The 26,159-nt window shown below is 54.7% G+C and overlaps 12 protein-coding genes across 12 annotated transcripts; 3 read left to right on the forward strand and 9 right to left on the reverse strand.

Moving 5' to 3' along the window:
- Window positions 1-458: 458 nt before the first annotated feature.
- P168DRAFT_61520 (putative topoisomerase family protein TRF4) lies at window positions 459-2,966 on the reverse strand. Its single transcript, XM_024842057.1, has one exon. The coding sequence runs from the start codon at window positions 2,830-2,832 to the stop codon at window positions 742-744; it is 2,091 nt and encodes a 696-aa protein (XP_024689871.1). The 5' UTR covers window positions 2,833-2,966; the 3' UTR covers window positions 459-741.
- Window positions 2,967-3,197: 231 nt separating this feature from the next.
- On the reverse strand, window positions 3,198-4,537 carry P168DRAFT_61526 (GFA family protein). Its single transcript, XM_024842058.1, has one exon. The coding sequence runs from the start codon at window positions 4,335-4,337 to the stop codon at window positions 3,258-3,260; it is 1,080 nt and encodes a 359-aa protein (XP_024689872.1). The 5' UTR covers window positions 4,338-4,537; the 3' UTR covers window positions 3,198-3,257.
- Window positions 4,538-8,004: 3,467 nt separating this feature from the next.
- On the reverse strand, window positions 8,005-10,022 carry P168DRAFT_259169 (putative protein kinase C substrate). The gene is made up of 3 exons (XM_024834620.1): window positions 9,813-10,022; window positions 8,746-9,696; window positions 8,005-8,696 (listed from the first exon to the last, which is right to left on the reverse strand). Exons 1-3 carry the CDS (start codon window positions 9,922-9,924, stop codon window positions 8,047-8,049), a joined length of 1,713 nt encoding a protein of 570 aa, XP_024689873.1. The 5' UTR covers window positions 9,925-10,022; the 3' UTR covers window positions 8,005-8,046.
- Window positions 10,023-10,219: 197 nt separating this feature from the next.
- P168DRAFT_259170 (uncharacterized protein) lies at window positions 10,220-11,465 on the forward strand. The gene is made up of 3 exons (XM_024834621.1): window positions 10,220-10,269; window positions 10,334-10,808; window positions 10,869-11,465. Exons 1-3 carry the CDS (start codon window positions 10,250-10,252, stop codon window positions 11,331-11,333), a joined length of 960 nt encoding a protein of 319 aa, XP_024689874.1. The 5' UTR covers window positions 10,220-10,249; the 3' UTR covers window positions 11,334-11,465.
- A 103-nt stretch (window positions 11,466-11,568) lies between these two features.
- P168DRAFT_293099 (mitochondrial 54S ribosomal mL50 protein) lies at window positions 11,569-12,980 on the reverse strand. Its single transcript, XM_024837742.1, has 3 exons — window positions 12,504-12,980; window positions 11,934-12,381; window positions 11,569-11,862 (listed from the first exon to the last, which is right to left on the reverse strand). Exons 1-3 carry the CDS (start codon window positions 12,950-12,952, stop codon window positions 11,587-11,589), a joined length of 1,173 nt encoding a protein of 390 aa, XP_024689875.1. The 5' UTR covers window positions 12,953-12,980; the 3' UTR covers window positions 11,569-11,586.
- A 490-nt stretch (window positions 12,981-13,470) lies between these two features.
- Window positions 13,471-15,162, reverse strand: P168DRAFT_275000 (thiolase family protein). Its single transcript, XM_024835461.1, has one exon. The coding sequence runs from the start codon at window positions 14,752-14,754 to the stop codon at window positions 13,513-13,515; it is 1,242 nt and encodes a 413-aa protein (XP_024689876.1). The 5' UTR covers window positions 14,755-15,162; the 3' UTR covers window positions 13,471-13,512.
- A 203-nt stretch (window positions 15,163-15,365) lies between these two features.
- P168DRAFT_307123 (uncharacterized protein) lies at window positions 15,366-16,616 on the reverse strand. Its single transcript, XM_024839081.1, has 2 exons — window positions 16,311-16,616; window positions 15,366-16,249 (listed from the first exon to the last, which is right to left on the reverse strand). Exons 1-2 carry the CDS (start codon window positions 16,386-16,388, stop codon window positions 15,506-15,508), a joined length of 822 nt encoding a protein of 273 aa, XP_024689877.1. The 5' UTR covers window positions 16,389-16,616; the 3' UTR covers window positions 15,366-15,505.
- A 905-nt stretch (window positions 16,617-17,521) lies between these two features.
- Window positions 17,522-18,766, forward strand: P168DRAFT_284805 (3-deoxy-7-phosphoheptulonate synthase; the record flags this gene model as incomplete). The annotated part of the gene is made up of 3 exons (XM_024836153.1): window positions 17,522-17,564; window positions 17,630-17,685; window positions 17,774-18,766. The coding sequence occupies 3 exons, from the start codon at window positions 17,522-17,524 to the stop codon at window positions 18,764-18,766; spliced, it is 1,092 nt and encodes a 363-aa protein (XP_024689878.1).
- Window positions 18,767-18,980: 214 nt separating this feature from the next.
- On the reverse strand, window positions 18,981-20,456 carry P168DRAFT_259184 (cytochrome c oxidase assembly protein COX14). Its single transcript, XM_024834622.1, has 2 exons — window positions 19,870-20,456; window positions 18,981-19,782 (listed from the first exon to the last, which is right to left on the reverse strand). The coding sequence occupies exons 1-2, from the start codon at window positions 20,177-20,179 to the stop codon at window positions 19,319-19,321; spliced, it is 774 nt and encodes a 257-aa protein (XP_024689879.1). The 5' UTR covers window positions 20,180-20,456; the 3' UTR covers window positions 18,981-19,318.
- A 179-nt stretch (window positions 20,457-20,635) lies between these two features.
- Window positions 20,636-21,723, forward strand: P168DRAFT_307126 (uncharacterized protein). The gene is made up of 3 exons (XM_024839082.1): window positions 20,636-21,161; window positions 21,251-21,290; window positions 21,366-21,723. The coding sequence occupies exons 1-3, from the start codon at window positions 20,656-20,658 to the stop codon at window positions 21,636-21,638; spliced, it is 819 nt and encodes a 272-aa protein (XP_024689880.1). The 5' UTR covers window positions 20,636-20,655; the 3' UTR covers window positions 21,639-21,723.
- Window positions 21,724-21,770: 47 nt separating this feature from the next.
- Window positions 21,771-22,332, reverse strand: P168DRAFT_61671 (uncharacterized protein). Its single transcript, XM_024842059.1, has one exon. It carries the CDS (start codon window positions 22,224-22,226, stop codon window positions 21,903-21,905), a length of 324 nt encoding a protein of 107 aa, XP_024689881.1. The 5' UTR covers window positions 22,227-22,332; the 3' UTR covers window positions 21,771-21,902.
- A 9-nt stretch (window positions 22,333-22,341) lies between these two features.
- Window positions 22,342-23,976, reverse strand: P168DRAFT_321700 (putative hexokinase; the record flags this gene model as incomplete). The annotated part of the gene is made up of 1 exon (XM_024840498.1): window positions 22,342-23,976. One exon carries the CDS (start codon window positions 23,974-23,976, stop codon window positions 22,342-22,344), a length of 1,635 nt encoding a protein of 544 aa, XP_024689882.1.
- Window positions 23,977-26,159: the final 2,183 nt, after the last annotated feature.

Raw genomic sequence — 26,159 nt, forward strand, 5'->3', positions numbered from 1 at the left:
CAAACTCCCACCCCATATCTCTCACCCCCCCCCTCTCCAAGCAAACGCATATAGCGCTCCCATAGTGAGGAGGATTGAGGGGAAAGGAAGAGGGGAGGGAAAACGTAACATGGCAAACGACACAGAAACCGAGGTCTCCACGACGTCTGGCCCAATTCAATTGATTGGTTTCTAAACTCTCGGCTGTCTGGTCACATCGTGTTTCTGGTCATCCAACACATGATGTATACCTACCAACCGGTATCTATTTCGGACTGAGCTTGAACCTGGGCCTGAACCTCGACCTGAATGCCGGGAAGCGTAATCGTGCCTGAGCCAACAGTTCTGTAGGTCAACAGTTCTGTAGGACCGTTAGCGATATCACATGGCCTTGGTCGGGTTCAAACACCTCCACAAGGCCAACCCTGGTCCTCCTGACCGAACCTAGCCAAACTCGCGAGATGAGTGAACTCCCAGGCCCGTCCACGACGACCGCTGCGCAATCAAGAGACGAATCCACCATCCGAGAAATAAAACTCCAAAACAGCCACGCCCGTGCGCCAACTCAAACCATCCAATGGGTATCAGAAAGAGAATGGTTACAATACAGAACATGGGAAAGACCGTCGCTAGCATCTAATGTACAGCAGGGGGCCATTCTCGAAAGAACAACCAACACATCACGTCAAAAGGAACCTCGACCCCTATACTTTAGGGGAAAAGAGGAAGACGGCGAGCAAGAAAGAAAGGAAAAGAGTTTCATCATGCCGAATTGGTCTGCTTGGCTTCTTTTTCGCGAAGAATGAGGTCCTTGTCCATTGCGGATTGGTCCTTGTACCCGCCAAGACTCAAAGCTCTCTCGTTACTAATGGAGGATGGAACCGAGGGTATGTCCGGACGCAGACGCCGAAGACGGGCAGCACGCTCCTTTGACGCCTGCTGCTTCCGCTGGGTCTTCGTCAGCTTCTCCTTCGATTCGGCCGGCGGCGGCGGTTTGGCAGGCAGCGGCGGCGGCGGCGGGGGAACTGCATCAACCGGTGGCGGCGGCATTTGAGGTGGCGGCGGCGGGGGTGTGGGCGGCTGATGATACTGGGCGAACCGGGGGTGGGTCTGGAATACCTCATACAAATGGGCCCTTTGGTCTGCATACTCCTCGTAGTTGGCGGCGATGATAGCGTCGAGGATGCTGGCGTGGGCATCCCCGGCCATGGCGGCGGAAACCATCCGATCCTTCAGATACTGATATGCTTTGGAGAATGCCCGGAAGATCAAAGCGATCTCCCGAGTGCCGCCGGAAATATCATTGTCGGGGTTGTTCGGATCTTCAATGGCAAGGCGAGAGTTGTTGTTCTCTTTGTAGGCCTGATAAACTCTCTTGTTGAAATACCCCGGCGGGTCCATGCGGATGCCGACGGTGTCATAATCGAAGCGGTCTCCATAGAATTCGAAGAAATCCATGAGAATACCGCCTAGGTTGGGAGACATCCGGCCGTGGGGCAAATGCTGCAAGAGGCTCGTCACTAGGCAAGTGATTGAGAACCCACCCAACCCGCCAGTCGGCACCTCATTGAGACCGCGGAGCAGCAAGAACTGCTTGATCACGGAGACGATGACAGGCATGGCCGGATACTCATCCCGCCACTTGACAAAGGTCTCGTTGGCAATGAGCCCGCTGTCATTATCGAACGACAGATCCACTCGCAGCCCGGTCATTCTGTCCACGAACTTCAAGATCGGCACCCGGGCAAAGGCAATGGCCTCCACGGACCCTGGGACCGCAATGTCCTGGGTCCTCAGATACGCCGCAAATGCATAGATCTGCCCCTTGCGCTCGCCAAATGCCCGGACGCCAGACCGCATGAAGCTCGTGGAGAGGAGGACCAGATCGATGTCCGCCGTAGGCAGGTAGAGCCCCGAGGCAAACGATCCAAATGATCGGATCTGCACACCGTAGTATCTGCTCTGGAAGGAAGACTGGAGCCGCGCCACCAAGTCCGCTCGGACGATCTGTTCGTAATACAGTGGCTTGACCCAGTGGTAAAAGCTCAGGATCTCCGTGTGCAGCTTGGTACCCATGTGCAAAGACGGCTCCATCCCGCTGAGCCAAGGCGCGCTTGGCCCAGAAGGACGTGCTCGCCATTCATCTATGATCGACCCATCGCTATAGAACTTACTCACGGGTTTCCCAGTTTTCTTGGGTGCGCCCTTGATCTCATCATCGTGTGTTCTCTTGCGACTCCCGAGGGTGGCATCCCCAGACTGTTGCTGGCTTCGCGGGCCCGTGGGGGCGTCCTCTGGTGGTTGTACCGCTTTTTCCTCCTCGTCCACCAATCCGCCGAGCGAGATGAAGTCTTCGTTATCAGCCACAGCATCCGTTTTCGTCTGTTGTGACGCGGTCGCCGCAAGCCGCGCCTTTCGAATCAGCTTGACGACATCCACTTTCTTCGATTGGGTCTCATCGGGAGGAGGTAGCGCCGTGTACGGGTCGGGGTTGGACCACTTGGGCGCGGGGGGCGCAGGGACCGGGCCTCCTGCACCCGAGCTGCTTTCCACGGCGCGTCTTTTGCGTGGGTGGGATGCTTCATTGTCCTCGTCCGACACGTCCATATCGGTTTCTTCGCTATCGCTGAGGTTCTCGATCCGGGCAAATTTCCTGGACGGCTGCTCATCCCCGGTACCCGAGGCCGTCAACAGCTCCGGGGTCGCCTCTCTTTTGGATCTCAAAAGCGGACGCTCTGCTGTTCCCGGCCTCGGGTAGCGAAATGAAAACTCGCGCCGTCCTTGATAGTTGTTGTTATATGGCCGTCGGTCATTCCCTCGATTCCCTCGAAATTCGAAGGCTGGAGGTGGCATGGTGGAGACAGGACGCCACAGTCGATTTCAGGAAGAAGAAGAAGAAAAATAAAAATAAAAATAAAAGAAATAAGAGAAAAGGAAAACAATAGGAGAAGAAGAAGTGGGAATGAATTGCACGAAGATGAGAGAAGTGAACGGGGAAAGAAGATCTAGATGGCGCACTGTCGAAAACAACGATCGCGACTCGGTCGTGCGTCCTTTCCTTTTTTTTTTCTTGTTGGAAAAATGCGACAAATGGCCGAGGCGGTGACAGGCTGGATTGGGAAGGCGGTGAGCCCGAACTATACAGGATAGGGCACGTCTCTATAACCACCATCTGGCGATCATGGTCCTCTACAAGGAAGAATAAGTGGACAAGATAATTGAACGAAAGCAGGTCCATATACTACTGCATGTACTCTATTGGTCCTGTCCCGGCGGTTTCAAGCACCAGGTTGTCGCTCTCGAACAATCTGCCCCGGGCCCCATTCCTGTAATCCAGCCGTCAAATGCTGCATCAGGGTCCGATCCAAGGCCATCTCCTCGAAACTGACCCTCCCGGTGGCCCATGCCACCCATTCTTCGGCCATGGCTCCGCTGCCGGCCTGAAGCAGGCCGACGCTTACGTCCAGAACGCGGGGTCGTTCGTCGCAATGCCAGAACACCGTCGCCCCGCAGCGGTGGCAGAATTCCCGGTAGATGCCCGGAGAGCTTTCATATCGCTGCATGGTGCCTGTGCCAAGAGGGTGCGGTGATCCATCTGCATTGCGGATGTTAGATATGGGGACAAACGCCCATGACTGGATGGGAAACCCGCTGGCTAGGCGACACGTGCGGCAGGCGCAGCAACCTGCCAGGTACCGAGTGTTCCCGTCGCGGAGCCACCACTTCGCATCGGTCGCATTCGCAGAGGATCCGCTATGGTAAGGAACCAACAGATCTGGCCATGGGGAGGATGCTTCGGTAGAGGAGGCATCTGGGGGGGTGATCCGCAGGTCAATGCCTGTGCAAAAACACCGGACTGGCAACTCTCGTCGGTCCTGTGCAGACCGCTTCGGTCTCGATTCACCAGCCTGTTTGGAAGGATCCAAAGAAGCGTCAAGCCAACAAGAGTTCGTTGGATACGCCACCTCCGCATGGCACACAGCTGCCAGTCCGCCGTCTCCAGTATCGTCAGTGCCCCAATGTCGGATCGACTTGGTCTCGGGTGGGCGCTCCAGCAATCCCGCAGCAACGAAATATTGCTCCGTAGGTTTCACATACGCAAAAACATGGGCGCCGCAGGCTCTACAGAAATATCGAGTAGTGCATCCAGAGTGTTGATACGCGACGAGTCCCTCTTGGTGGGTCGGGGGGGACTGTAGGAGATAGTATGAGGAGCAAAGGACCCCCGTGATTGACCTGCAGGTGGTGCAATGACACAAGTTGAGACTCGAATGGTTCAAAGACGGTCCTAGAGCAACCTCTTGCGCAGCATTCCCGCATATGCAGGAGATGCGACATGTTGCCCGCATAGTCTGCATGGCAGTGTCACTAATTGACAACGAGGCTGCAGTCCATCCAATTCCAGTTCTGTAATTGCGGTTGAGTAGAGAAACCCATACAACCGAGTGGTGTACTATCTTTAGGAATGATCGTATAGTCCAGGATCCTATGCGTGGGTAATCAGGCACAGTCAGTTTCAGACCCTCTAGCGGGGTAGGTCGCAGAAGATATGTAAGAATGATCTCTTGTGTCCTTCAATTTAGTCCTTTTTCAGCATTGTCCACTTCTATTTTCCTGAGTGAGATCCTCTCCCCAAACCTTGATCTCTTTAATTGAGGCATCAAAGCACATGGTTGGTGGCGAAGTACGAGGATGAGGAGTCGACGTGCAGAAATGTGCTCAAAACCGAAGCACTAGCTCCTAACATTATACACCTCCTAGCAGTCCACAGTCAATTGCATTGTATTAATAACCGCATCGGGAGATCGAGTCTGAACCAAGGTTGAACCATTGCTGGAACTGGAGAGAAATGGAGAAAAATGACGGGGCAGGAACGGGAACAAAGCCAGGCACCAACGCCGGGACGATACTATATATATAAGGCGCTCCATCCTCCTCTTTTTTCCACTCGGACTTTTCTTACAACCTACACTCTCCTCTTCTTGAACACACTTACGAACCTCACGAAATAAAAAACCACCTCTTTCAACACACCATCATAATCATGTGTAAGTCCCTCTTACTTCTGATACCCTCCATAAAACTACGCCATCCCCTGTCTTGTGGTTGGTAGCGGGGTAATGATTGCTAAATGGCGGGGTCGACCTGACGTCTCATTTGGCGCTTTCCCCTCCCCTGCTGGCTCCTGGCAAACAATCAAGCCCGAGGATTTCCCAGATATTGGATCGCGGGGTCATGTTCCATGGATATTATCGAGACTGGTGCGCTGACTTTGGTTTGTTTAGCTGATCACGGTTGCTCCTGTGGCGCTTCTTGCCAGTGCCCTACTGGTGGCTGCAAGTGCCCCGTAAGTGTCGCGCTTCTGGCTGGTTCGATGTTCCTTTACTGACCAGGTTTGTCGTATCGCAGAAGAAATAAATTATGGGCAAGAGATGAAGAACGGGAGAGAGAGTAGACACGGGGGAATGGGTTGAACTCGGGAAGTTTAGAGGGATATCACAGACAGCGATTAGGGTGGCTCAAGAGTTGATGGGAGAGCTCGGTCATTTTTTAGCTATCTCTTGATATTCTTGCCAACAAAATCATCAGGAGAGACAGCGTCGTGGTTGTTTGCCTTTCGATAACCGCGACAGTAACGTTGTAGACTCGTTTAGAATTACAGAGTTTGATATCCCCATGGCTCGCTAGCAACGTAGTAGGGAGTATTACATTACCACTGTCGCCTCTTCCCTACAGTTGAGGGCCACAATGGAACAGTGGTATGATTACAAGATCACCAATATGTTGCAAGATTGCAAGAAATTACCACTCGGCTACAGAGATAACACGACCCTTTCAACCTACACAAGTAACTCTATATCCAGTGCGACAATGCAATGAAATCGCTGGGCTGCGTCGGGCAAGTGGTAGCATCCACTACACATGCACAACCTCAATCTCCCATCAACTTCGGCCGTGCGTGTGACAAGGCAAACCCTTGCTCTCCCATCCATTTGGTCCTAAATCCTCCGGGCTGTTCCATCTCGGAGCCCAAGTGGAGCAATACACTGGTCGTGTTCATCCGAGGACTGAGCCTTTTTTCGCGTTTTGCGTCTTGCGCCTTGCTGGTGGTCCGAAGTTTCCCCCCCACCCTGCGTCTTTTACGCTTCTGCTCGAGGTGAGAATCTTTGACCGCTGCATTCTTTTCTTGCGGCTTGCGCGGGTGGGTTCACTGGGTTGTCCGATGTGCTGTGAGGCTTATGACTGGCTGATGGCTAGGTGGGCGATGGATCATGTTGGATGTTGATGTCCCCACGCTGCATGTCACCACTGCGTGATTTTTCTTTTTCTTTCTTTTTCTTTTGCCCTCTCTTTTTTCATATCATCAGTCAATGTTAGTTACCAATAATGGGACCGACTAATAGCAAAATTCGTGCAGAAGCTCCGACCTCATGGAGACGATGGTGGGTCACTGGCCAATAATACGAGAAAGACCTAAATCCGAAGAGAGATTGCGAGTGACAAGTTACTATATCCCTAGTCTCCTTCTCACTCTCACTATATAGCAGTATTTGAAAAGACGTCACAGACTGGAGTTATAAAACCACCGGTCAGCATAGAATATCCCTATCAAGTTAGAGGGGGGCATGCAAGCCTGTCAAGTTTCAACCATAACATCCAATATCCAGTATCCAGTATCCAGTATCCACAATATCATGACGTTTCAGGCACCTACCTTCCTAGCTTCCAGTATCTCGGCTTTAGATCGGTAGTGGAGTACATACTGCAACAGGCGAACGACATAACATACCGGGCTAGCAAACTCTCTCTCTCACTTGCTTTTACTTGCTTGCTGCCTTACCTCCATCATCCCCGCCACAAAACCCATGTAACTTTACTCTTGCTCCCGACCTGTGCGCCCCTCCTCCAAACGTGGCATGATAGTCGAGAGCGGAGCGTATCATATCTAAATATCACACAGTGCGTTCGGAGTGGATCGCACCGACCTGGTTTGTCCAGTGTCTCTGTCGTCTTTGCCCGACTGAATCCGTGCCAGACGGGAAATTCGTAGAAGCTTGAACGAATTAGAATAGAATACAATATAAACCATGAGAGGGATGGTGGGAAAGTAGACCACACGGCAGATGCAATCTGGGCAGCCATCCACTTAGCCACGCCCTCCCACCCCCCACTCATACTCGTGAATTGAGAGGACCACAGCCCAGATGCAGCCGAGCCAGATCATCATCAGTGCGTCTAGAAAAGTGAGCAGATTGGCTGAGACGATAGTGGGAGAGGTCAGATGGAGTATGACGAAGATAGACTGAGGTGGGGTGAAAGAGTGATGGACAGAGAGAGGGAGAGAGGAGGGGGAGGGAAGTTAGATGCCAGATGGTGCCTGATTTGGCTTACTTTATTTTATATCTGAATTATATATAAACCTTCCCACCCGGTTCTGACCTTGTCTGTTCTCAGTCTTGAATCCAACCGTCTATTGCCTTCTTATACCTCCAATCTATATCAATCTCCCAAGGAATCTCCCAACCTCCCAACCACCAACCACATCCACCATGTCTCCCTGCTCCTGCAACTGCTGCCCCGGAGAGTGCAACTCTTGCTCTTGCAACACCTGCTCGGTTAGTTTTGTCTACCTTTATCTAGCGTCTGTTCGCATGACTGACCTCAACAGCACTAAATCAATAATACCACCGTTATGACTGTCTGACACCGGGCGACGAGCATTGAGTATGGACGGAGGAGGACTGAGTCGGAGCTGACCGGCGCACTTGTTTGGCATTGTCGGCTTGCTCTACATGACTTGCGCGGCGTGGGATCGAGTGGGCGTGGGGTTGTTCTTACGATGTGACTAGTTGTCCTGGTTGATCGAGACTTTATGCTTGAATATAAAAGCCTTCTGTGCTGAACCTCCGGGTCTAATCGACAACTCTATATACCGTAGTGAGAGTACCTCAACGTGTATAACTGATAGCAGGGTCTCTAAATGAAAGAGTGGAGCTAGGTGAATGAATGCTACAAGTCAAAATTCCTATATGTAGATAGTGACACACTAAAGCTTTCCTAAACATCTTACAATTCGTCCTTGTTCCGCGGCGGCGCTGTCCCTTCTTGCCCGTCCGTGCATACAGCCGGCGTCGTCACCTTCATAGAGTACACACACTTCTCATCCTCGTTGATCTTCAGGATCTCGTTCTCCTCGCCACACTCCAACACCACGGTCGTGGATCGGCTGGGGCCCTGCCAACAGGCCTGCCCGTTGGCATACTCCAGGGTCATCTTCTCCACCGGGACGATCTCGCCCGCGTTGTTGAGCTCATCCTTGGTCACGGACCCGATGCGCACAAACTTGCCCATCCGAACGGAGGAGCCGCCCTTCTTGGAGTTCTGCTTGGTCTGGTCCAGGAAACAGTGCTCGTACGAGTACTCGCCCGAGTCTCTTGTGGTGCACACGCCCTTCAGCGGCCGCAGAACAGAGCCAGGTCCGTAGTCGGTTTCTAAATCTGACTGGTGGTCCTTCAACTGTGTCTTTAGCTCCCCGAGCCGTTTCTCTTCCGCCTTGACGGCGTCGCGGGCTTCGGTCACGACCTTGGACTCGGAATCCGGGCTGCGGTCGGTCTTGGGCAGGATGTCGTTGTTTTCAAGGAAGCCCCTCAGCCGAAGCGCCTTGTCTTCGATGAAGCGCACAAGGGAGGGCGGGAGGTAGGCCGCCAGCTTGTAGACTGCAATTGATTAGCCCCCATCGTGACATCAGTAGTCCAATTCACATACCAGTGTCCACTTCGCATCCATCTTCACCCTCGTTCTCCCAGTGCTCCCAGTTAATGCCGGACTGGTCATCATCCGGCTTGCTGATCTCGTCCAGGTCGCGATCTCGGGCACTGTTTTCGAGATCCTCGGATGTTCCCCGAGCCGCATAATCCTCCCAGCTACGCACCGCACGCTTGACCCCCTCGTCGTTGAAGTTGGGGTTGTACTCGACCTTGAACTTGGACAAGATCTCCTCCAGCTCCTTGACACGAGACCGGGCCTCATCGCGCTCCTTGCGAGTCTCCGTGAGAGCGTCCCGCAGTTCCTCAACCCGGGTCTTGGCCAACCCAGCCAAGACATTGACCTTGCCCCCCTTTTTGCCTTTCACGACCTTGCTCGCCTCCTGCTTCTCAATATCCACTAGATCGGCCTCCATATCCTTGACCTTGATCTCCTGGCCCTGGATCTCCGCCTCGAGGGCCCTGATCGCATCACTGATCTCCGTCTCTTTCCGCGCCGCTTCCACAAGCAGCGCCTTCTTCTTCTTCAACGCCGCCGTCATGGACTTCTGCGTCTTTTCTTCCTTCTTGCGCCACGCCTTGCCAATCTCCTTGCACCGGTCTTCGCATTTCGTTCCTCCGACCCGCGCCCACTCGTCACTCCCGTCGCAGCATAGCTCGTAGTCACAGATCCCATCGTTGACCCGCTGGAAGGGAACATAAGCCGGCCGATGACCCTTGTTCTTGCAGTAGAATCCCGGCAGAGCGGGGGCCAGCTCCATGTCGCTATAGCCCGGGCGATCCGCAGGCGTCAGAGCGGAGTGCCGGGACAGGTGGGAACAGGCTGACGTCCCGGGCTCGTCGCTGCCGTCGGGACAGTCACAGTAGTCATCGTTTACCGCCGAGAAGGGAATCTCGACCGCCGGATGGGAGATGCAGCTGAAGGTGGTGAGGTCTTTGTAGAACTTGGCAACTATTGCATACGTTAGCACCGTATTCGACCCGAGAACTGTCCAAGAATCGGAGGGTTCCCCACTCCCCTCCAATTCCTCAATGAGAAAATACAAAAAATAAAAAAAGAAAACTCACATTCTGGACCAACTCCCCGTGGCCGCGCCGAACCATCACTGGCACCCTCCACCAGCGTCGAGCACGCGACTAGGCTCGCGAAGAAAAGCGATCCCTGAGGCAATATCATCATGACAACATCGGGCTTGTGTGCCAATTCCGGGGTTAGTATTCAGGAGAATTGAAGAGAGAAAGAAAGTGTTGGGGATTGAAGAAGAGCTGCAGTGGGCGAGGATGGACGATGGACTTGGCCAGCTGTTGACTTACTGTCTCCTTCGAGTCTAGTTGAGTCGGTCGTATTTATGGTATTGACTGCGTAACACTGGTAATTAAGGCAGGAATCTGGGGTGAGCTCCACCTTAGTCATCCTCGCCTTCTTCATCTTTCTTATCGGTGGCGGGCCGCATTTCATTAACCATTCTCTTCGACAGACGTTGTGTCGCAAAACTTTTTTGACGATGGGTAATGACGGTGGAAGGTGAGTAGAGACGCCATTCTATGCCTGTTATCTCTGTCAAGATTACTGACTCACCCATCTCTAGTATCCCCACTCGCCGCGAGCTCGTCCGCGAAGCCGCCAAAAACCCCAGCACAGCGCAACTCAAAGAAGTGCAGCGCGAACAACAAGAGCACGCCTGGACGACCTGCCCGCTCTCGCACAAGCAACTAATGCGCCCGATCGTCTCCGACAGCCTCGGGAACCTCTACAACAAAGACGCGATCCTGAAATTTCTCCTCCCCGGCGAAGAGCCCGAGGGCATCAGCTCCCGGGCCGACTGCGAAGAGTTCCTGGGCGGACGGGTCAAGGGACTGCGCGATGTGGTGGAGTTGAAGTTTGAGATTGATACTGAGCGCGAGCAGCATCCGAGTCATAAGCTTGATAGGCGCGAGGGCTGGATCTGTCCCGTGACGGCTAAGCAGCTCGGTCCTAGCGTTAAGTCGGTGTATCTGGTTCCTTGTGGTCATGTGTTTTCTGAAGAGGCTGTTCGCCAGTTGAAGGAGGATAAGTGTTTACAGGTATGTCATGCTCTGGATAGGTAATGCGCGAAGGGATATTCGGACTAATGTCGAGCGCAGTGCAACGAACCGTACACGGAAGACAACGTCATCACTATTCTCCCCGCCAAAGAGAGCGACAAGCAATCGCTCGTCGCGCGCAGCCAACGCCTGGCCGAACAGGGCCTGACGCATTCCCTGAAGAAAGCGCCTGGCACCAAGAAGCGCAAGAAGCACGCCAACGGGGAGGCGAAGGTCGTCGCCTCCGAGAAAGCAGCCGGGTCCGGCTCCGACGCCCAACCGCCCAAGGAACAACCAACCGCCGGACGAAACGATAAAAATACCCCCAACGGAATTAAGAACGCAGCAACCGCCACCTTGACAGCCCGGATCCTGGAAGAGGAGAACGAGAAGAAGAAGCGCCGGAAGATGATGGGCGGTAGTGGGACCCTGGACAGTCTTTTCAGCAAGACGGATGGCCGGGAATATTCGAATACTGACTTTATGACGAGGGGGTTTTCGCTTCCTGCGAATGCGCGAAAGTGATGGACTTGTTGCATTGACTTAAGGCGTTTCTGTTTTGGGGGATTATTCTCATTTTTCTTGTTGTTATATTTATTTATTTATTTTTGCATCAAGGGAGTTAATTCTTAGTACAACCGATCAAGCAATATTCAGACCCATCATTGTTGAATAGTTAATTGTTTTCAAATTTCTATAATACAGAAAGACCTCTCAGAATAAATATAACATGCTACAAGAACGACAAGACAAGGGAGCAGCAGACAGGCCAGCCACTCTACTCGATCAGGCCTCGGGCGCGCAGCTCATTCTCAATGACCTTCTTCCGACCCAGCTCTTCATCCTTGTCCGAGGGCTTCTGCCTCTTCGTGAAGATCTTGACGTTCGGCAAGTCAAGGAGGCTCTCATTACCTGTCAGGTGCTCCGCCAGCTTCTTGGGCTTGGGCTGGATCACGGCTTGGATGTGGTTCACGGCCTCTTGCACGGTCGAGATGGATTGGATGACCGGGTCCGGGAAGAAGTGGCCGCTCAGCTGGGACAGGCGCTTCAGGTACTGTTGTGCGGGAGTTTGTTAGCCAAATATCTCTCCTCCACTGTAGTTGAGGCGGAAGGGGCATCACTTACAGCGAATTTAAGGGCCGGATCGTTCAACGGCAGCGACAGGAAGCCGCTATCCTTCACATCCTGGTATCCAAAGAACGGCAACCGGTGACCGTCAACCTCCGCCGTTTCCTCGTATTCAACCGCCTCGGCATCTTCCTCTGCGGCTTCCGTCGCATCCACCGGCGCAGCAGCAGCCTGGGGCTGGCCCCCGATCTGCTCGAAGATGTAGACGAGAGCATTCTGCGCTTCTTTATTCGGGTAGACCAGGGCGTCGCCCCATTGGCCGTTCGCGGTGGGCTGGACCTTGCACTTCCAGAGTAGTTTGAAAACGGGCTTTTCGTGCTCCGCGACATCGCAGACGCTCGTCAAGGGCTTGCCGAGGGATTGCATCAGGCAGAGCTCCACCGCGGCTTGGTGGGCAGCCAGAGACAATTGGCCCTTCTTGGTGAGTCTCTTGTTCAGCGAGAACCTAGGTAGCACGAATTATCAGCGAGGGTCCTTAATCTCCCAATTGAGGCATTAAAACAAGAGAGAAAAGCAGGGAGGAAAGAAGTAAATCCTCCGACAAAAGAAGACCGGGAAAGAACATACGATTGGTACGTATCAACCTCAGAAGGACCATAATTCGACCACTCCCCAAGATGGCCAACACGCGTAAGACCCTCCCACGTAGTCGCCGGCTCATACGTATCATCAGCCGCAACCTCCTCAGCACCAGCATGCTCATGCTCAGCGCCGACAGCCGTCTCCGCAGCCTGCTCGCCCTCCGCCTGCTGGGTCTGATTCTTCCGGAACTTCTTTTCAAACACACCCTCCCCTCCATACGGGTCCTTCAGGCCCGGCGGGTTATCCGTGCCCCAGATCTTGCGGCGCACACGCTCCGTGACCGGGGTGGTGTTGGACGAAGCGTTGCGTAGGAATTGGCGGGCGATCAGCGGGCGCGGACGCGCTTCGTGTTGGCAGACCGTGCAGACATAGAGAGACCGAGGCCCCTGCAGGGACGAGGCCTCCAGCTTCAGTAACCGCAGTGAGGGACGCATGGTTGGCTGCGGTGGATGGGGAGGATTGATCAATCGGCAAATGGTCAGATCGGACGGGGAGAAACTTTGACTTTTTGGGGCGTCGGCGGATAATTCACGTGACTGAGATAATGTTTGTATTAGTCATCTATGTACATAAACAATAGTTGACTAGTTAGATACAGAGTAGGAAAAGGTAATGAAGCATCGCTGTGTTTTCTACAAGTATTACCTCTTGAGAAGTCTAATATTATCTATGGATGTGCTGTCGTCTGGTTCGAACGCAGACCCTGTTGCTGCTGTCGCCGGAACGAGTCGATGCAGCCTTATAACCACCCGACCCAAAGCTAGCACTATAAGTACTATCCAAGACCAAGAGAGAAACCTGAAAAAAAGATGGTGTGCAAGATGCGGGCTACTTAGTCGATGTGGATGTTCAAGGAAGGATCACGACAGTGCTGTTTTTGCTTGGGAATCGAGGAAATCATTTTCAGTTTGGCTCAATACAGTGCTGGTATCGTTATAATACTTCTAAGCCCATTTTCATATATACATAGTTCATGCCACCAGTCATTTCTAGTCTATTCCCGCACAAACATGCCGGCCATACCCATGCCCGTTCCGATACACATGCTGACCACACCGACTTCCTGGCCGGTGCGCTGCAACTCCGGCAGAAGGGTAGCCAGCTGTCGGGCACCGGTAGCACCCAGAGGGTGACCGATAGCGATGGCGCCTCCCTTGGGGTTCACCTTGGCTTCATCGATCCCGAGTTTACGGGTGCAGTAGAGCGCCTGGGAGGCGAAGGCCTCGTTGAGCTCCCAGATGTGCACGTCGCTGACGTTCATGTCCAGCATTTGGAGGAGCTTGGGGATGGCAACGGCCGGACCGACGCCCATCTCGTCGGGAGCGCAGCCAGCCACGGCGGTGCCGACCCAGCGGCCCTGGATGGACGAGGACAGACCCAGTTCGGTGGCGGTGGAGCGGCGCATGAGCAGCGTGGCGGCGGCGCCGTCGCTCACCTGCGAGCTGTTTCCGGCCGTGCTGGTGCCATCTGCCGCAAAAGCGGGCTTGAGCGAGGCCATCTTCTCGACGGAGATGTTGGGTCGGATCCCATCGTCCCGGGTCACTGTGATCTCCTGGGGCGGCGCGTCGGGGTTCTCCGGGTCGATGGACCGCGTCTTCACGGAGACGATCTCGGCGTCGAAGCGGCCTTCGGCCTGCGCCGTGGTGGCCTTCTTGTGCGACTCGGCGGCGAAGACATCCTGGTCGGCGCGAGAAATGCCGTAGCGAGAGGCGACGTTCTCGGAGGTGATTCCCATGGGCATGATGCAATCGCGCGAGTCGTGGGAGGGGGACTCCTTCAGTTCGGGCCACAGCACCGTTGGGATGGCGCGCGAGCCGTAGTTGCGGGTCATCGACTCCATGCCGCCTCCCACGCCGACGTTGATGGCGCCGGCTCGGATCCCGTTCGCGATGGTGCTGATGGCGGCGAGACCGGAGGAGCATTGGCGGTTGATGGTGTGAAAGGGGGCGGTGTGGGGGAAACCCGCGTGGATCTGCGCCATGCGGCCCGCCTTCGCACCGCCGAGCTCCTGGAGAACGGAACCGATGGCGACATCATCGATCAGGGCCGGGTCCAACTTCGGGTTGGCCTCGAGGGTGGCCTTGAGGACATGGGCGAGAAGCTCCTCCGGGTAAGCATCCTTGAACCCGCCTTTCTTCGCACGCGTTACTGGCGTCCGGAGGGAAGAGAGGATGACGATATCAGACGGCGATTTCTGAAGGACTTGGCGAAGTCCCCGCGGAACTGGAGAAGCCATGTTATGTAGGAGTTATATAGAGAGATCTCTATAGAGGGATAGATAGATATATGTGGAGTGGTTCGGCAGTGTTATTTGATCTGCAGCCGATAAGGGTAGATGACTAGGAAGAGTCACAGTATATTACCCCGCACGAAATACGCTGGGAGACAGTCGCATACTTATACCACAAACCATCAGAGAAGAAGAAGAGAGAGAGAGAGAGAGAGAGAAAGCAGAAATAAAAGAAGGATCCGGGGGGAAACTCGGTCGGCCATTGAAGCTGGTCCGGCAACGAAGATCGGCTAAGAGCTCATCCGCCGAGGGTAACGCGCATCGCAGTCAAGGTGGAGACCGGATCGATCAATCGCGTTTATGCGGGGGGAGGAACTGGACTATTTGATTCGCATCCATCCCTGCCATTGTCAAGGATTGTATCTCATCTGGACGAGATCGAGGCACGAAGACAGGACAATCGATAAGCTACAGTTCGGTAGAACGAGGATGATGGAGGTGCTTACGTCAGCGTATCGGGAGGCTTATCGGATAAGATCGATTATGGCGGTATATCGAATGAGGATAACCGGGGACAACAGTAGAAGGAAAAATATAACAATGGATTAAAGAGAATAAATATGAAGATAATGTCCAATCAATCAACGCCGACGCCCTGTTCATAATCTGTCCGAGTGAGGCCTGGTATCTTTACAAAGAAGAAAATCGAGTGAAAATACAACAGTAGAAGAAAACAGAAAAAAAGAAAAAGCGGTCATCAGTCCCGGATGATATGGCTATAGTGACCGGGAACCTTGCGACGGCATTTGTCACAGTCACTTCGATAGCCCATCGAGAATCCCACTTTTTTCTTGCTGGTGGCAGCCGTTGTCCCAGACGATGACGGCTGTGGGGACTCGACGAGGAACCCCCGGGGAGGTCCGTCTGGGGCGACTTGCCATTTCCGGGGCTGGTCGCGCGGGGAGAGCGGATGAAAGGTCATCTCGGTGTCGCTGGGGGAGCATCTCGCGCTAGTCGGATAATCTGCGCCGTCGCTGACCGGACTGGGCAGGCGTGGCACCCACCACCCGTCCGGACTGGGACCGTGGTTGTGCTCTGGAGTAGACGAAGGCATCGCGTCTCCTGCGCCGGATCCCATGGATTGGAAGTCGCTGATAGTGAGGGACTCGTTGATGCGGCTGGACGGGAGCGGTGATGGCTGGAATAGATTCGGTGTCGGGTCCGAGTCCGGGTCCGGGTGCAGATGGTGACCGGAGTCCCTCCCACTATCAATGTCCATCTCGGTGCTTGCCGACCGGACACGCGAGGGTAGATTCTGGTGCGCATGCCGGCTGTCTATCCCGGTTGGGGGTCGACTCTTCCGGTCATCCTCGTCCTCGGACGATTCCACCGGGGTCAAATTGGATAACCCGACTCGGGAGTTGACCCGGGTGGCGGGAGCGACGGGGGGTTTATGTACGGAAGGGGAGGTAGAGGTACGGAGAGTCAACGGACGGAGTCTCTAGAATGGAAGTTAATTCATCGGACTCGAACTAGAGAAAGGTAGTATATCACCAACCCACCTTATTTTCGGGATATCTCTCACACGCGTCCCCCCACTCTTCCGTCTCTCGTGGGCGTTTCCCCGGAAAACCGAACATGACGGAGAACCACTGAAGCCAACTCCACCGTCCAATGGAGTGTTATGGGTGATCGAACCTCGTGGGGTCGACCTCGGATTCGTGTCCGGAAGGGAGTCGGTCGATTTTCTATCGGGGAAACGCAAGGGGAGAGATCGATCAAATACGCCAATCTGGTCCATCACACAAACATTTAGGAGAACCGAGACATGACGGGACTCGCCTGTGAAACGAGGGGTGAAGGTCAAGACAACATTAAATGATTTCATATACAAGAATGTAAAAAACAAAGTAAGATTCACAGATGAGACCGGGGGGGGGGGGTTCATGGCTTAGGTAAGAATTGAGCTGACTTCACACTAGTCAGGAACCATTTCGACTTCTTCTCTTCCTCTCACTTCTCATCTATACATCTATCGATCCACAAGGGGTTCCCCAGTCAGCCGACAATGGATTTCACTTCCTTGCATCCCCATGGATGGAACCGTGGATTCCATCTCCCTGATTGACAGCTGAGGATCTTTGTCAACGCGCATCAAGCAAGGACCACAGCGAGACGTCCATCGATGAGATCAGCCTAGTCAGCCTACGACAGCCACCAACTCTCTCTTTCTCTCTCCCTCTCTATCTCTGGTCAAGTTGAACTTGTCATCAGACCTCCTGGTCCACGTCGGAGGGAATCAGTCCATGTCCAGGAGAACTGGATGGTCAGATGGAGAAGAGTACCGATCGTATCATCACACTTCATCCTTCGCGCCATGGAGAATATCCAACGATAAAGACGGAAAGACGGAGAGATGGAGTCGAGAATCCCCACTGAAGAGACGGTCGAGCCAATGGAATCCACCGTCAAGCTGTGAATCATCCAACTTTGGTCTCCACCACAAAAGTAAAAAATCTTTATTTGAGTGTATTTTTTTTTTATTGATGACTCCTCCCGAGCGATCGCTGTTTTCCTGATTGTCATCATCTATTTATTTTCTGCTCTCTCTCAAGGTTGTTTGTTTTCCTTGGCCAGACCGTGAATTGCTCGTATCTCCCTTGCGTGCAAGAAATTCTATAAGAGATCCCTCTCTTCCCATCCTCCTCGTCCATCGCATCCATTTGATTACCCCTCCACCCGTTCTCCCAATCCCAGAACCCCTCGTCACATCATGCCTCTCGTCAACACCACCGAAGTTGTGGAGGACAGTCGCGGTAAGCTATCCCCCTCGTTGTCTGCATATACATAGTGATAAGTATATATATTAATCTCTATCTAGTCTTTGGCTATGACCCGTTGTTGTCCCCTCAGTTCCTGCAAAATGAAATTCCGGCTGTGAGTCATACCCCTCTCCCACCATCTCCTTTCCCCCAGACACTCGCGATCCGATGTGTAGAGACGAGACTAATCGTTTTCGATATAGACCCCCGAGGTCCTCGAGGCCGTCAAGGCCGGTCGCAACCAGGCTGTGGAGATCATCGAGCAGCGCGATGACCGTCTCCTGGTCGTCGTCGGCCCCTGCTCCATCCACGACCCGGCTACCGCCCTCGAGTATGCCTCCCGTTTGAAGGAGCTTTCCCAGAAGCTGTCCTCGGATCTCTGCATCATCATGCGGGCCTACCTGGAGAAGCCCCGCACCACCGTCGGCTGGAAGGGTTTGATCAACGACCCCGACATCGACGAGTCCTACAACATCAACAAGGGTCTGCGCGTCTCGCGTAAGCTCTATGCCGACCTCACCAGCATGGGCATGCCCATCGCTAGCGAGATGCTGGACACTATCTCCCCCCAGTACCTGGCCGATCTCATCTCCCTCGGCGCCATCGGTGCCCGCACGACCGAGTCGCAGCTGCACCGGGAGCTGGCCTCCGGCCTGAGCTTTCCCATCGGCTACAAGAACGGCACGGACGGCAACATCACGGTCGCCATCGACGCTATCGGCGCCGCCGCCCACCCGCACCGCTTCCTCGGCGTGACCAAGCAGGGCCTGGCCGCCATCACCAAGACCTCGGGCAACGAGCACGGCTTCGTCATCCTGCGTGGCGGCGCCAAGGGCACCAACTTTGACCGCGACAACATCCGCGCCGCCCGCGAGTCCCTGCGCGCCAAGAAGCAGCGCGAGATCGTCATGGTCGACTGCTCGCACGGCAACTCCAGCAAGAACCACCGCAACCAGCCCGTGGTCGCCAAGGAGCTGGCCGACCAGCTCCGCGAGGGCCAGGACGCCATCGTCGGTGTCATGATCGAGTCCAACATCCACGAGGGCAACCAGAAGGTCCCCGCCGAGGGTCCCTCGGGCCTGAAGAAGGGTGTCAGCATCACCGATGCCTGCATTGACTGGGAGACGACGGTCCAGGTCCTGGAAGATCTGGCCGATGGTGTTCGCGGGCGGAGAGCCGCCAAAGCGTCTGCTTAAACTGAATAAAAAATTAGAAAAAAAAGACCGAGGCAAAATCAAAGGGCATGAAATGAATGAAATCAATGCAAATTTTTAAATTAAAAAGAAAATCTTCCCGTAGACTAGATTAGGGTTCGTGTCACTAGCGATTTTTATTCGTCGTATATAGATCCGAGGAAATCTCCCTGTGCTGATTGCGTAAACGAGAGGAAGGGGACAGAAAGATAGATAAATCCACACGATGCTCTATTTTGCGACAACAAGAAGTAGTATATGTACACAGTATAGCACAGACCCAGTATTACATAGGTTTTTTTTCAATCAAGAAAACACACACCGAACAAGACGCCGCAACCCCTTCCCAAACCAACCACCGGATTGGGATAATAGGAAGGGGCAGAGTAGAAATCAATCCAGATGCCATGCACAACAAGAAGTAAGTCGACGTCATCACCATCACAGCGGGGGAGAGGAAGGGAAAATAAAAGGTCTTCCCTGATGGGCTTGTTTCCTTTTGTATATTCCTGGTTTTTGTTTTGGTTTGGGTTTTTTTGGGGCACTCCGTTGCGTTTACCGCCCGGTCAGCCAGCTCTTCCAGCTTTGTGCCGTTTGCTTCGTGGCGTCCTCTGCGTTTTGTGCGAGCGCGTCCAGTTCTCCTGAGGGTGCTGCACCGCTAGGTACACTCAGTTTGGCTTCTTGCGCGGCCTTCGCGTCCAGGGCCTTGAGAATCTCCGGCTTGTCGCCCGCGGCCGGGGTGGGTGTGGCTTCGTCCGTCTTCAACCCGCCAAACAGATATTCCTTGAGTTTGTTCAACGGGCGCTCCTTCTTAGCCTCCTCCTTCTTCTTGTCCCAGATCTCGCCGATCTGCTCATTCCGCAACAGTTCCAGTTGCTCCGGGGTCGCTGCCCCGTTGGCGTGGGCCGTCTTCGCGTCTTGGAGCGTCTGGAGCTCCCGCTCAATCCAGAGTGTCCGCTGGCGCCGGTTGTAGAGAGTGAGTGATACCATCGAGTAGACCGTCAAGGCGCCGCAGATACCTAGTCACGAACTGTCAGTCCAACCGCAGCTATCTCAGCGTTCCCCCGGGAGGTCCGCTGGAGCATATATAAATAATGAAAACATACCCGACGCAGCAATCAAAGAATACACCATCGTCTTATGCGCTTTATTGGCAAACCTCCGCCCGACGTCGATCATCTGATCCATGCCCGAGGACGACTGTGCCATACGAGCTGCCCGGGCCTGCGCCCGCAACCGCTCGACCTTCTGCTTGGGGGTTTCGGGTTTCCCGTCGGGTCCGGTCTGCTGTGACTGTGCATTGGAGCCCTGGTTGGCCATGGAGCCCGGGAGTTTGTAGGGGGCGGCTCCGGGCCGGGAGTTGGCGTAGGGGCCTGTGGCCGTGAACCGCGTCGCGTCTGCGGCGGAACGGGACATGATGGGCGTGAGTGGGAGTGTGTTGTTGGGTGTTTTTATCGCGTCAATGCTGGGCGTGGACGGAGGAGGTTGTTTGTTCGTGAGGTATGTCGTATGATGTCCTTTCTGCGTTCGTCTTTTCGGTCGGATCCCGGGCAGAGGGGGGTGGGCTTTCACCACAGCAATCTCATCGATGGGGATGCAATTTGGCAGGGAGACGCGAGGTCTATGGGACGGGCGGCCGAGAGTCGGTGGGTTATGGAAATAGTATAAATAAGATGAGGGATGAGGTGGAGAGAGATCAAGAGAGATACCGGGAAATTTTCAAGAGGAAAGTCGGGAATGGAGCTAAGCCAAGACAAGGCACTCAGGCCAACACCATCCCGATCATTAGTCAGTCGGAAGTATAACATCATGAACCTCAACTTCAACTTCATTTTCATCTTCTTCGTTCATGGGTTTGTTATCTGGTCCACACTATCACTCCTGCTGTATAAATGGAGTCTCAACAATACAATGCAGCGGACTTGACGTCTGTCCTGCGCACCCTCTCAGCCCTATCGTCGCATCCCCCACCGCCAGAGAAGGACTCCCCAGCGACAGCGCACCACACCCATGTCAAAGACGATGAGCCCGAGGATGAAGATACATACGAACCAACAGATTCCCTCCCCCTCTCTACCCCAGCTCCAGCTCCACAGACACCACAAGGGAAACAACAACAACAACTTTCCTCCCATCGTCCCCCACAACCAGCGCAACAACACCCACCACCACCACCACCCCCAGGAACCAAAGTAGACATCTCCACAATAACAACCTGGCCCTCCGCCCTCCGCCACGTAATGCGCACAGTCGGCCAAAACGAATCCATCCAGCAGCGCATCCGCTTCCTCATCCAACGTCAGCACGACCACGAGAAGCAGTGGTGGCGGGGGCGTGTCGCATTAGTCGAGAAGCAGAAGGCGCGAGCGGAGAAGAAGAAGGAGTTGGATGAAGTTTTGTGCGTTTCTTATCTTACTTGATTATCGTTTCCTTCATCTGTTGTTGTTTGAGTGAGTGAGTGAGTGACTGACCGTGGATGATTGCTAGACGCTCTGTTGGTGCACCTGTGGATTCGAAGCAGGTTTCTGTATGTTTGTCCTTTCTCCCTCCCCCTCCCCATCTATCTCTCTACAGTAACCACCGTGAAACTAACATCCAACAGACAGCCGAAGAAGACCACGCAGAACTAACCAACTACGACACCAAAGTCTACCGCGCGTCGACGCAAATGGCCGACGCAATGGCGAGCGAGCTGCGCGCGCTACAGATTCCCTTTTTCTACCGCAACGGGCGGCCATCAGCACATGATCCGGCGGGAACAACTCCTCGTCGTGCGGGCACGGACGCGCCGCCGGCGGCCCCTCTCTCGGGTGATGAACTGGTTACCCTCCAGCGGAGAATGCTGGAACTGTTACAGGATTTATGTAAGGAGTGACCAGTCATCGTGTCTCAATGAGGATCCGAAAGGGGAAAGATCATTCATGTTAAGAACGACATGATATTACTCCACGACGAGGGTTAGACGAGGTACATAACAGCCTCCCTCGTCACTGCCCACTACCCACTATTCCATAGAAAGGGAAGAGCCAAGCGAAGCTCTCGGTGACACTGACAGTGACAGTGACGTGATATCAGCCAGATCCCCGATGCTCGCATTAGCTTATTATCAATCATTATATACACCGAAAAGAATCTATCCCTAGCTGAAACCGTCTATTTCCATTCGCCTAAGGGGAAGAAAAGAAAGAAAGCATGCTGCGCTCCCAACGACAAATTTGCAATCCACCCACCCGTATATGCAATACCAACCCATCCCGAGAAAATACGATGCACCGGTTACAACCACAATGGGTTCAACAGAAGACAGCGGGGGAAGGAAAGAAAGAAAGAAAAAAGGGCCGAAAACCCGTCGGCGGGGGCAATCTTGGCTGATCCATATGGAAGAGCACTGGAGAAAGGATCGTGGAGAAAGGAACCAAAGATCAAACGCGGAACGCCTCGAATGCAAAGCAATGAACACCATTTCCACAGATGACTCGTGCGCTGAAAGAGACGGACGGCTCGGCAGCGCTGATGCCCGAGCCGATCAGATGCCAAATATGGGAGAAAATAAATGATACGTAAATAGATGAAAGCCGCTACGGTTGTTCCGACACGGCAATCGCCACGGCCACCGCCGCGCCGAGGATGGCACTTTCGGGGGCCGGATCGAGGTGGATCAGGGATGGCGAGGGATCAAGGGACTCGCGGGACGCGGCCGTCTCGTGGGTGAGTTGGTCGAGATAGGCTTGGCAGTGATCCCGGAATCCCGGATACTTGTTGATGACGCTGCCGTCGCAGGCGATCGATAGGCTCCGCGGATTGCCCTCGCGTTCGATGACGGTGACCTGCTTCGGTGCCTTCCCTGGAACGGTGTCCGCGGGGGATTCGGCTTCGGCGTCGGCGTCGTTGTGCAGGGACCACATGCTGTGGATGGCGGTGGCCAGGTACCCGGCGGCGCGTCGCGAGACGGTCTGGCAGACGCGGCGCAGGAAGCGCATGTCCTCGGGGCGAGGGGCGTGGGTACCGGGGTGCTCCTTTTGCAGCAGAGCGGCGGAGATGGTGAGCTGGGGGGAGGGATCGGCCTCGATGGCGGCGAGGAGGCTGGTGTCGAAGGAGTAGGCGTCGCGCATGGAGTGGGGCAGTTCGCCGCGGAAGAGGTGGGCGGTCTCGACGGCCTCGACGATGACCAGGCGGACGATTTCGCCAAGGTAGCGGCCGGTGATCATGTACTCGAGCGGTTGGTAGTCGGGACGGAGGTGTGTCCGATTGAGGATCTCGTCCCACCGCGTCAGGGGCAGAACGGCGCCGCCGAACATGCTCATCTCGGTGTTGACGATGACGTGCGGGGCGCCCTCGAACCAGGCGGGGGGCCGATCGCCGAACTTGGCGCGGCCGATGCAGTCGACGGGGTAGTGGATGGCCATGTTGGTGCCGGTGCCGAGGATGAGGGACATGCGGGTGGTGGGGTCGACGTAGGCGCGGGAGAGGAGGGTGGCAGAGCCGTCGTTGACGATGGCGTCGACGGCGACGGAGAGGTTGCGGCGGCGGCAGGCCTCGGTGATGAGCTGACCGAGTTCTTGGCCGACGGTACCGGTGGAGCACATGAAGCCCTTGCCCATGTGGATGAGCAGACCGGTGTTGTGGGAGGTCTGTTCGAGGGGGAAGGACCAGGAGAGGCCGACGGAGAGCGGGACGGGCCCGCGGCCGTCCTCGGCGTCGACCTCGGCCAGCATGGTGTCGATGTGGCTGGCCATCCAGTCGAAGAAGCGGGTGCCCTCGAGCAGCTTGACCTCCTCGTCGATGGGGGTGGAGGCGACGTGACGGATGGCCATGGTGCCCTGGCCGGCGAGGTGGACGAGGGAGACGCGCAAGGTGGAGCCACCGACGTCGAGGGCCAGGAAAGTGCCCGTCTCTGCGCCGGTGGGCAGGGTGCGGGTGTAGGAGGGCAGCATGTTGATCTGGCTGGACTGGAGGGCCGCGGACAACTGCGCGCGCATCTGGTCGGACATGGCGCACATGTTGGGCGGGGTCAGGGGAGCGGTAAAGAGGCGATCGACCTCATCGGCCAGACTGTCGAGGGAGCGACGACGCCAGTAGGCTGAGTGGAAGGGACCGGGGCGCGTCCGGAAGGGATCGCGGAAGAGGGCGGGGAAGAGCAGCATGGTTTCGAGGGCGGCGACGAGGTTTGCGACCAGATCCTGCAACCTCCGCAGGAGTTTGGCCAGGGTCATGGCGGGGTTTTTATAAAACCGATCACCACGGAGGAAGCGTGGTTGAGGAGAATGACGATATCGAATGACAATGGGAGGGTTGACTCATCCGGACATGTGTTGATATCAAGGCAGGTGTGTGTGGGGAGAAATGTTTGCGGGGAGAGGGACAGAGAGATCGAGAGAGGAAGGGCGATCCGGGAAGACAGGGAAGACAGAGAAATATAGGGAGGAATGACGACGGAGAGGAGCAGCAAGGAGAGAACGAGAGAGAGGGAGATACAGGCCGAGCCGAACGAGTGGTGATGAGACCCAGGCGTCAAAGTGGTAACATGGAGGAGACGCAAGGGTAGCAGCGGTGGAGGGGGGTGGGGGAAGGAATCAACCCTGCGTGAAGTGCAGTGGGGGGAGGGTCAGTGAGCGTCGATTGTCGAAAGGAGGGAAGAAGTGGCGTCGAGGTGGAAGTTGAGGTGGTTGTGTTATTGAGTCGAGATGTGGAGTGGGAGATAGAGGTGGTAGTGGAGTCGCGATGGTGTCGTGGTGGGGAGAGTGGTATCGATGACACCAGCCGATCACCTGGAACCAGACTCGGAGGTCTGATCCGAAGTCCAATCGGGGGGGAGGATTGGAAAGAATACGAGACTGATAGAAGAGAAGACGAATGGAGGAGAGGAGAGAACAGAGAAGAGAAGAAAGAAGAGAGAAGTGAAAGACAGATAGAAAGAAAGATAGAAGATAGAGAGAGAAAGAGGGAAAGATACAGGTGTAAGAGAGAGAGAGAAAACAAAGAGACAGAGTAAAATACGGTAAATACCAGACCAATGACACTACGACCCTAGCAAGACGGGAGTGCAACGGTGGTAATCAATTCCGCCATGAAACCGACACCGTTACACCTCTTTCTACACCTTGACTTCTTTGACTTCACTTCTTCACTTACTTCTATTCTATACTCTCTCCACTATACTTCTATACTCTCCACTCTATATCCTCTTCTATTATTCCCATGATACTACCACAAATGCTTTGTACTCCCCATCAAAGAAACTTTACCCAACTCTGATCCCAATCTGGTTCCAAAGAGGAGGTCACATCGACCGATGTCACTCCGGGGAATTAATCAATCTCCCGTCCCTGGTCGGCTCTGCTTCTTGAATACTAGACTGAGTTATTCATCATTAATCATCTGCCAGGGACTCAGGACCGCTGCAGGTCTTTCCCCTTTGGGGCTCGCGTTCTTGGCATCGGGGCTCGTTGTAACCACAATCTGTCCCCCTGCTCTGGCTACCCTGTGGCTCATGAACCATGAACCCATGAACCACCTGGATCTTTGAAGATACCTATCATCCTATCATGCACGGTGTGTGGCACTGTCATGGGAATCGGTCAGATCTATACATCATCTCTTCTCGGTTCTGTCAGATGAGAATCACGGAGAAATTCCTCTCCGGACCTGGATCCCTCGACTTTTTTACACAAAGACAGAGAGAGGTGGAGAGACATAGGTAAAGATAGAAAGACACACAGAGAGATACAAAGACACACACACACAGAGAGAGAGAGAATCGGATGAACCCCCCGGACCCCGACAGCGGGGTCAATCTCCCCTCCTGCCTCGGTTGCCAGGATCAGATAATTGCCGACGTTCCTCAGCATCGCTCTCTCCCCTATCCATCCAAAAGCACCCATCCTGAAGATCCCTTTGTCAAAGCTCTCGTAGTCTCGTACCGTTGGGCCTGCCCTGCACAAATCACCATGATCCATCCCCAGTCGATCCCCCCCCTGACCCGCCCTCATGCGGGGCCGCAACACCCTATCCAAGGCTCCAAGGCTCCAAGGCCCCAAGGCCCCCCGTCAACGTTGATTCTAACTTCTTCCCCATCCCCGAACAACCACAGCGGTTTCCTGCAGAATGACCCGGTCGATGATCAAGCTTCGATCCCCGTCACTTCCCGACCCTTCGGGCTGGGATATGGAATTTTTCTAGATGTCGCGTGCCTGTCAATTAAAACCGTTGTCGATCCCAACTCTCCCTTTCCCCCCAACCGCAGGCCTCCCCTCGTGATTCGAACGACATGCTCGTGGCGCGTTGATCGTCGTCCTTGGGTCGATCTGCACCACCATGTCTAGGACCCGAGGCCCTCAATGCCGATGGGGGCTTGCCAGCAGGTCCGAGGCCCGGGGCTTCTCCTGACGAGATCCCC

The sequence above is a fragment of the Aspergillus campestris genome (genome assembly GCF_002847485.1).
Source record: "Aspergillus campestris IBT 28561 chromosome Unknown P168scaffold_12, whole genome shotgun sequence".
Classification (NCBI taxonomy): Eukaryota; Fungi; Ascomycota; class Eurotiomycetes; order Eurotiales; family Aspergillaceae; genus Aspergillus; species Aspergillus campestris.

What these genes read in the sequence shown, in the direction of transcription:
- P168DRAFT_61520 (XM_024842057.1), bottom strand. Translation starts at nt 2,832, where the DNA reads ATGCCACCTCCAGCCTTCGAATTTCGAGGGAATCGAGGGAATGACCGA.
- P168DRAFT_61526 (XM_024842058.1), bottom strand. Translation starts at nt 4,337, where the DNA reads ATGCAGACTATGCGGGCAACATGTCGCATCTCCTGCATATGCGGGAAT.
- P168DRAFT_259169 (XM_024834620.1), bottom strand. Translation starts at nt 9,924, where the DNA reads ATGATGATATTGCCTCAGGGATCGCTTTTCTTCGCGAGCCTAGTCGCG. An exon ending in ACGGGGAGTTGGTCCAGAAT is followed by an intron (nt 9,697 to 9,812) that starts GTGAGTTTTCTT and finishes CGTATGCAATAG; the next exon opens with TTGCCAAGTTCTACAAAGAC. An exon ending in TGGATGCGAAGTGGACACTG is followed by an intron (nt 8,697 to 8,745) that starts GTATGTGAATTG and finishes AATCAATTGCAG; the next exon opens with TCTACAAGCTGGCGGCCTAC.
- P168DRAFT_259170 (XM_024834621.1), top strand. Translation starts at nt 10,250, where the DNA reads ATGGGTAATGACGGTGGAAG. An exon ending in ATGGGTAATGACGGTGGAAG is followed by an intron (nt 10,270 to 10,333) that starts GTGAGTAGAGAC and finishes ACCCATCTCTAG; the next exon opens with TATCCCCACTCGCCGCGAGC. An exon ending in AGGAGGATAAGTGTTTACAG is followed by an intron (nt 10,809 to 10,868) that starts GTATGTCATGCT and finishes TGTCGAGCGCAG; the next exon opens with TGCAACGAACCGTACACGGA.
- P168DRAFT_293099 (XM_024837742.1), bottom strand. Translation starts at nt 12,952, where the DNA reads ATGCGTCCCTCACTGCGGTTACTGAAGCTGGAGGCCTCGTCCCTGCAG. An exon ending in GAGGTTGATACGTACCAATC is followed by an intron (nt 12,382 to 12,503) that starts GTATGTTCTTTC and finishes CGTGCTACCTAG; the next exon opens with GTTCTCGCTGAACAAGAGAC. An exon ending in ATCCGGCCCTTAAATTCGCT is followed by an intron (nt 11,863 to 11,933) that starts GTAAGTGATGCC and finishes CCCGCACAACAG; the next exon opens with TACCTGAAGCGCCTGTCCCA.
- P168DRAFT_275000 (XM_024835461.1), bottom strand. Translation starts at nt 14,754, where the DNA reads ATGGCTTCTCCAGTTCCGCGGGGACTTCGCCAAGTCCTTCAGAAATCG.
- P168DRAFT_307123 (XM_024839081.1), bottom strand. Translation starts at nt 16,388, where the DNA reads ATGTTCGGTTTTCCGGGGAAACGCCCACGAGAGACGGAAGAGTGGGGG. An exon ending in AGAGATATCCCGAAAATAAG is followed by an intron (nt 16,250 to 16,310) that starts GTGGGTTGGTGA and finishes CTTCCATTCTAG; the next exon opens with AGACTCCGTCCGTTGACTCT.
- P168DRAFT_259184 (XM_024834622.1), bottom strand. Translation starts at nt 20,179, where the DNA reads ATGTCCCGTTCCGCCGCAGACGCGACGCGGTTCACGGCCACAGGCCCC. An exon ending in TTCTTTGATTGCTGCGTCGG is followed by an intron (nt 19,783 to 19,869) that starts GTATGTTTTCAT and finishes GTTCGTGACTAG; the next exon opens with GTATCTGCGGCGCCTTGACG.
- P168DRAFT_307126 (XM_024839082.1), top strand. Translation starts at nt 20,656, where the DNA reads ATGGAGTCTCAACAATACAATGCAGCGGACTTGACGTCTGTCCTGCGC. An exon ending in AAGGAGTTGGATGAAGTTTT is followed by an intron (nt 21,162 to 21,250) that starts GTGCGTTTCTTA and finishes GATGATTGCTAG; the next exon opens with ACGCTCTGTTGGTGCACCTG. An exon ending in TGGATTCGAAGCAGGTTTCT is followed by an intron (nt 21,291 to 21,365) that starts GTATGTTTGTCC and finishes AACATCCAACAG; the next exon opens with ACAGCCGAAGAAGACCACGC.
- P168DRAFT_61671 (XM_024842059.1), bottom strand. Translation starts at nt 22,226, where the DNA reads ATGGTGTTCATTGCTTTGCATTCGAGGCGTTCCGCGTTTGATCTTTGG.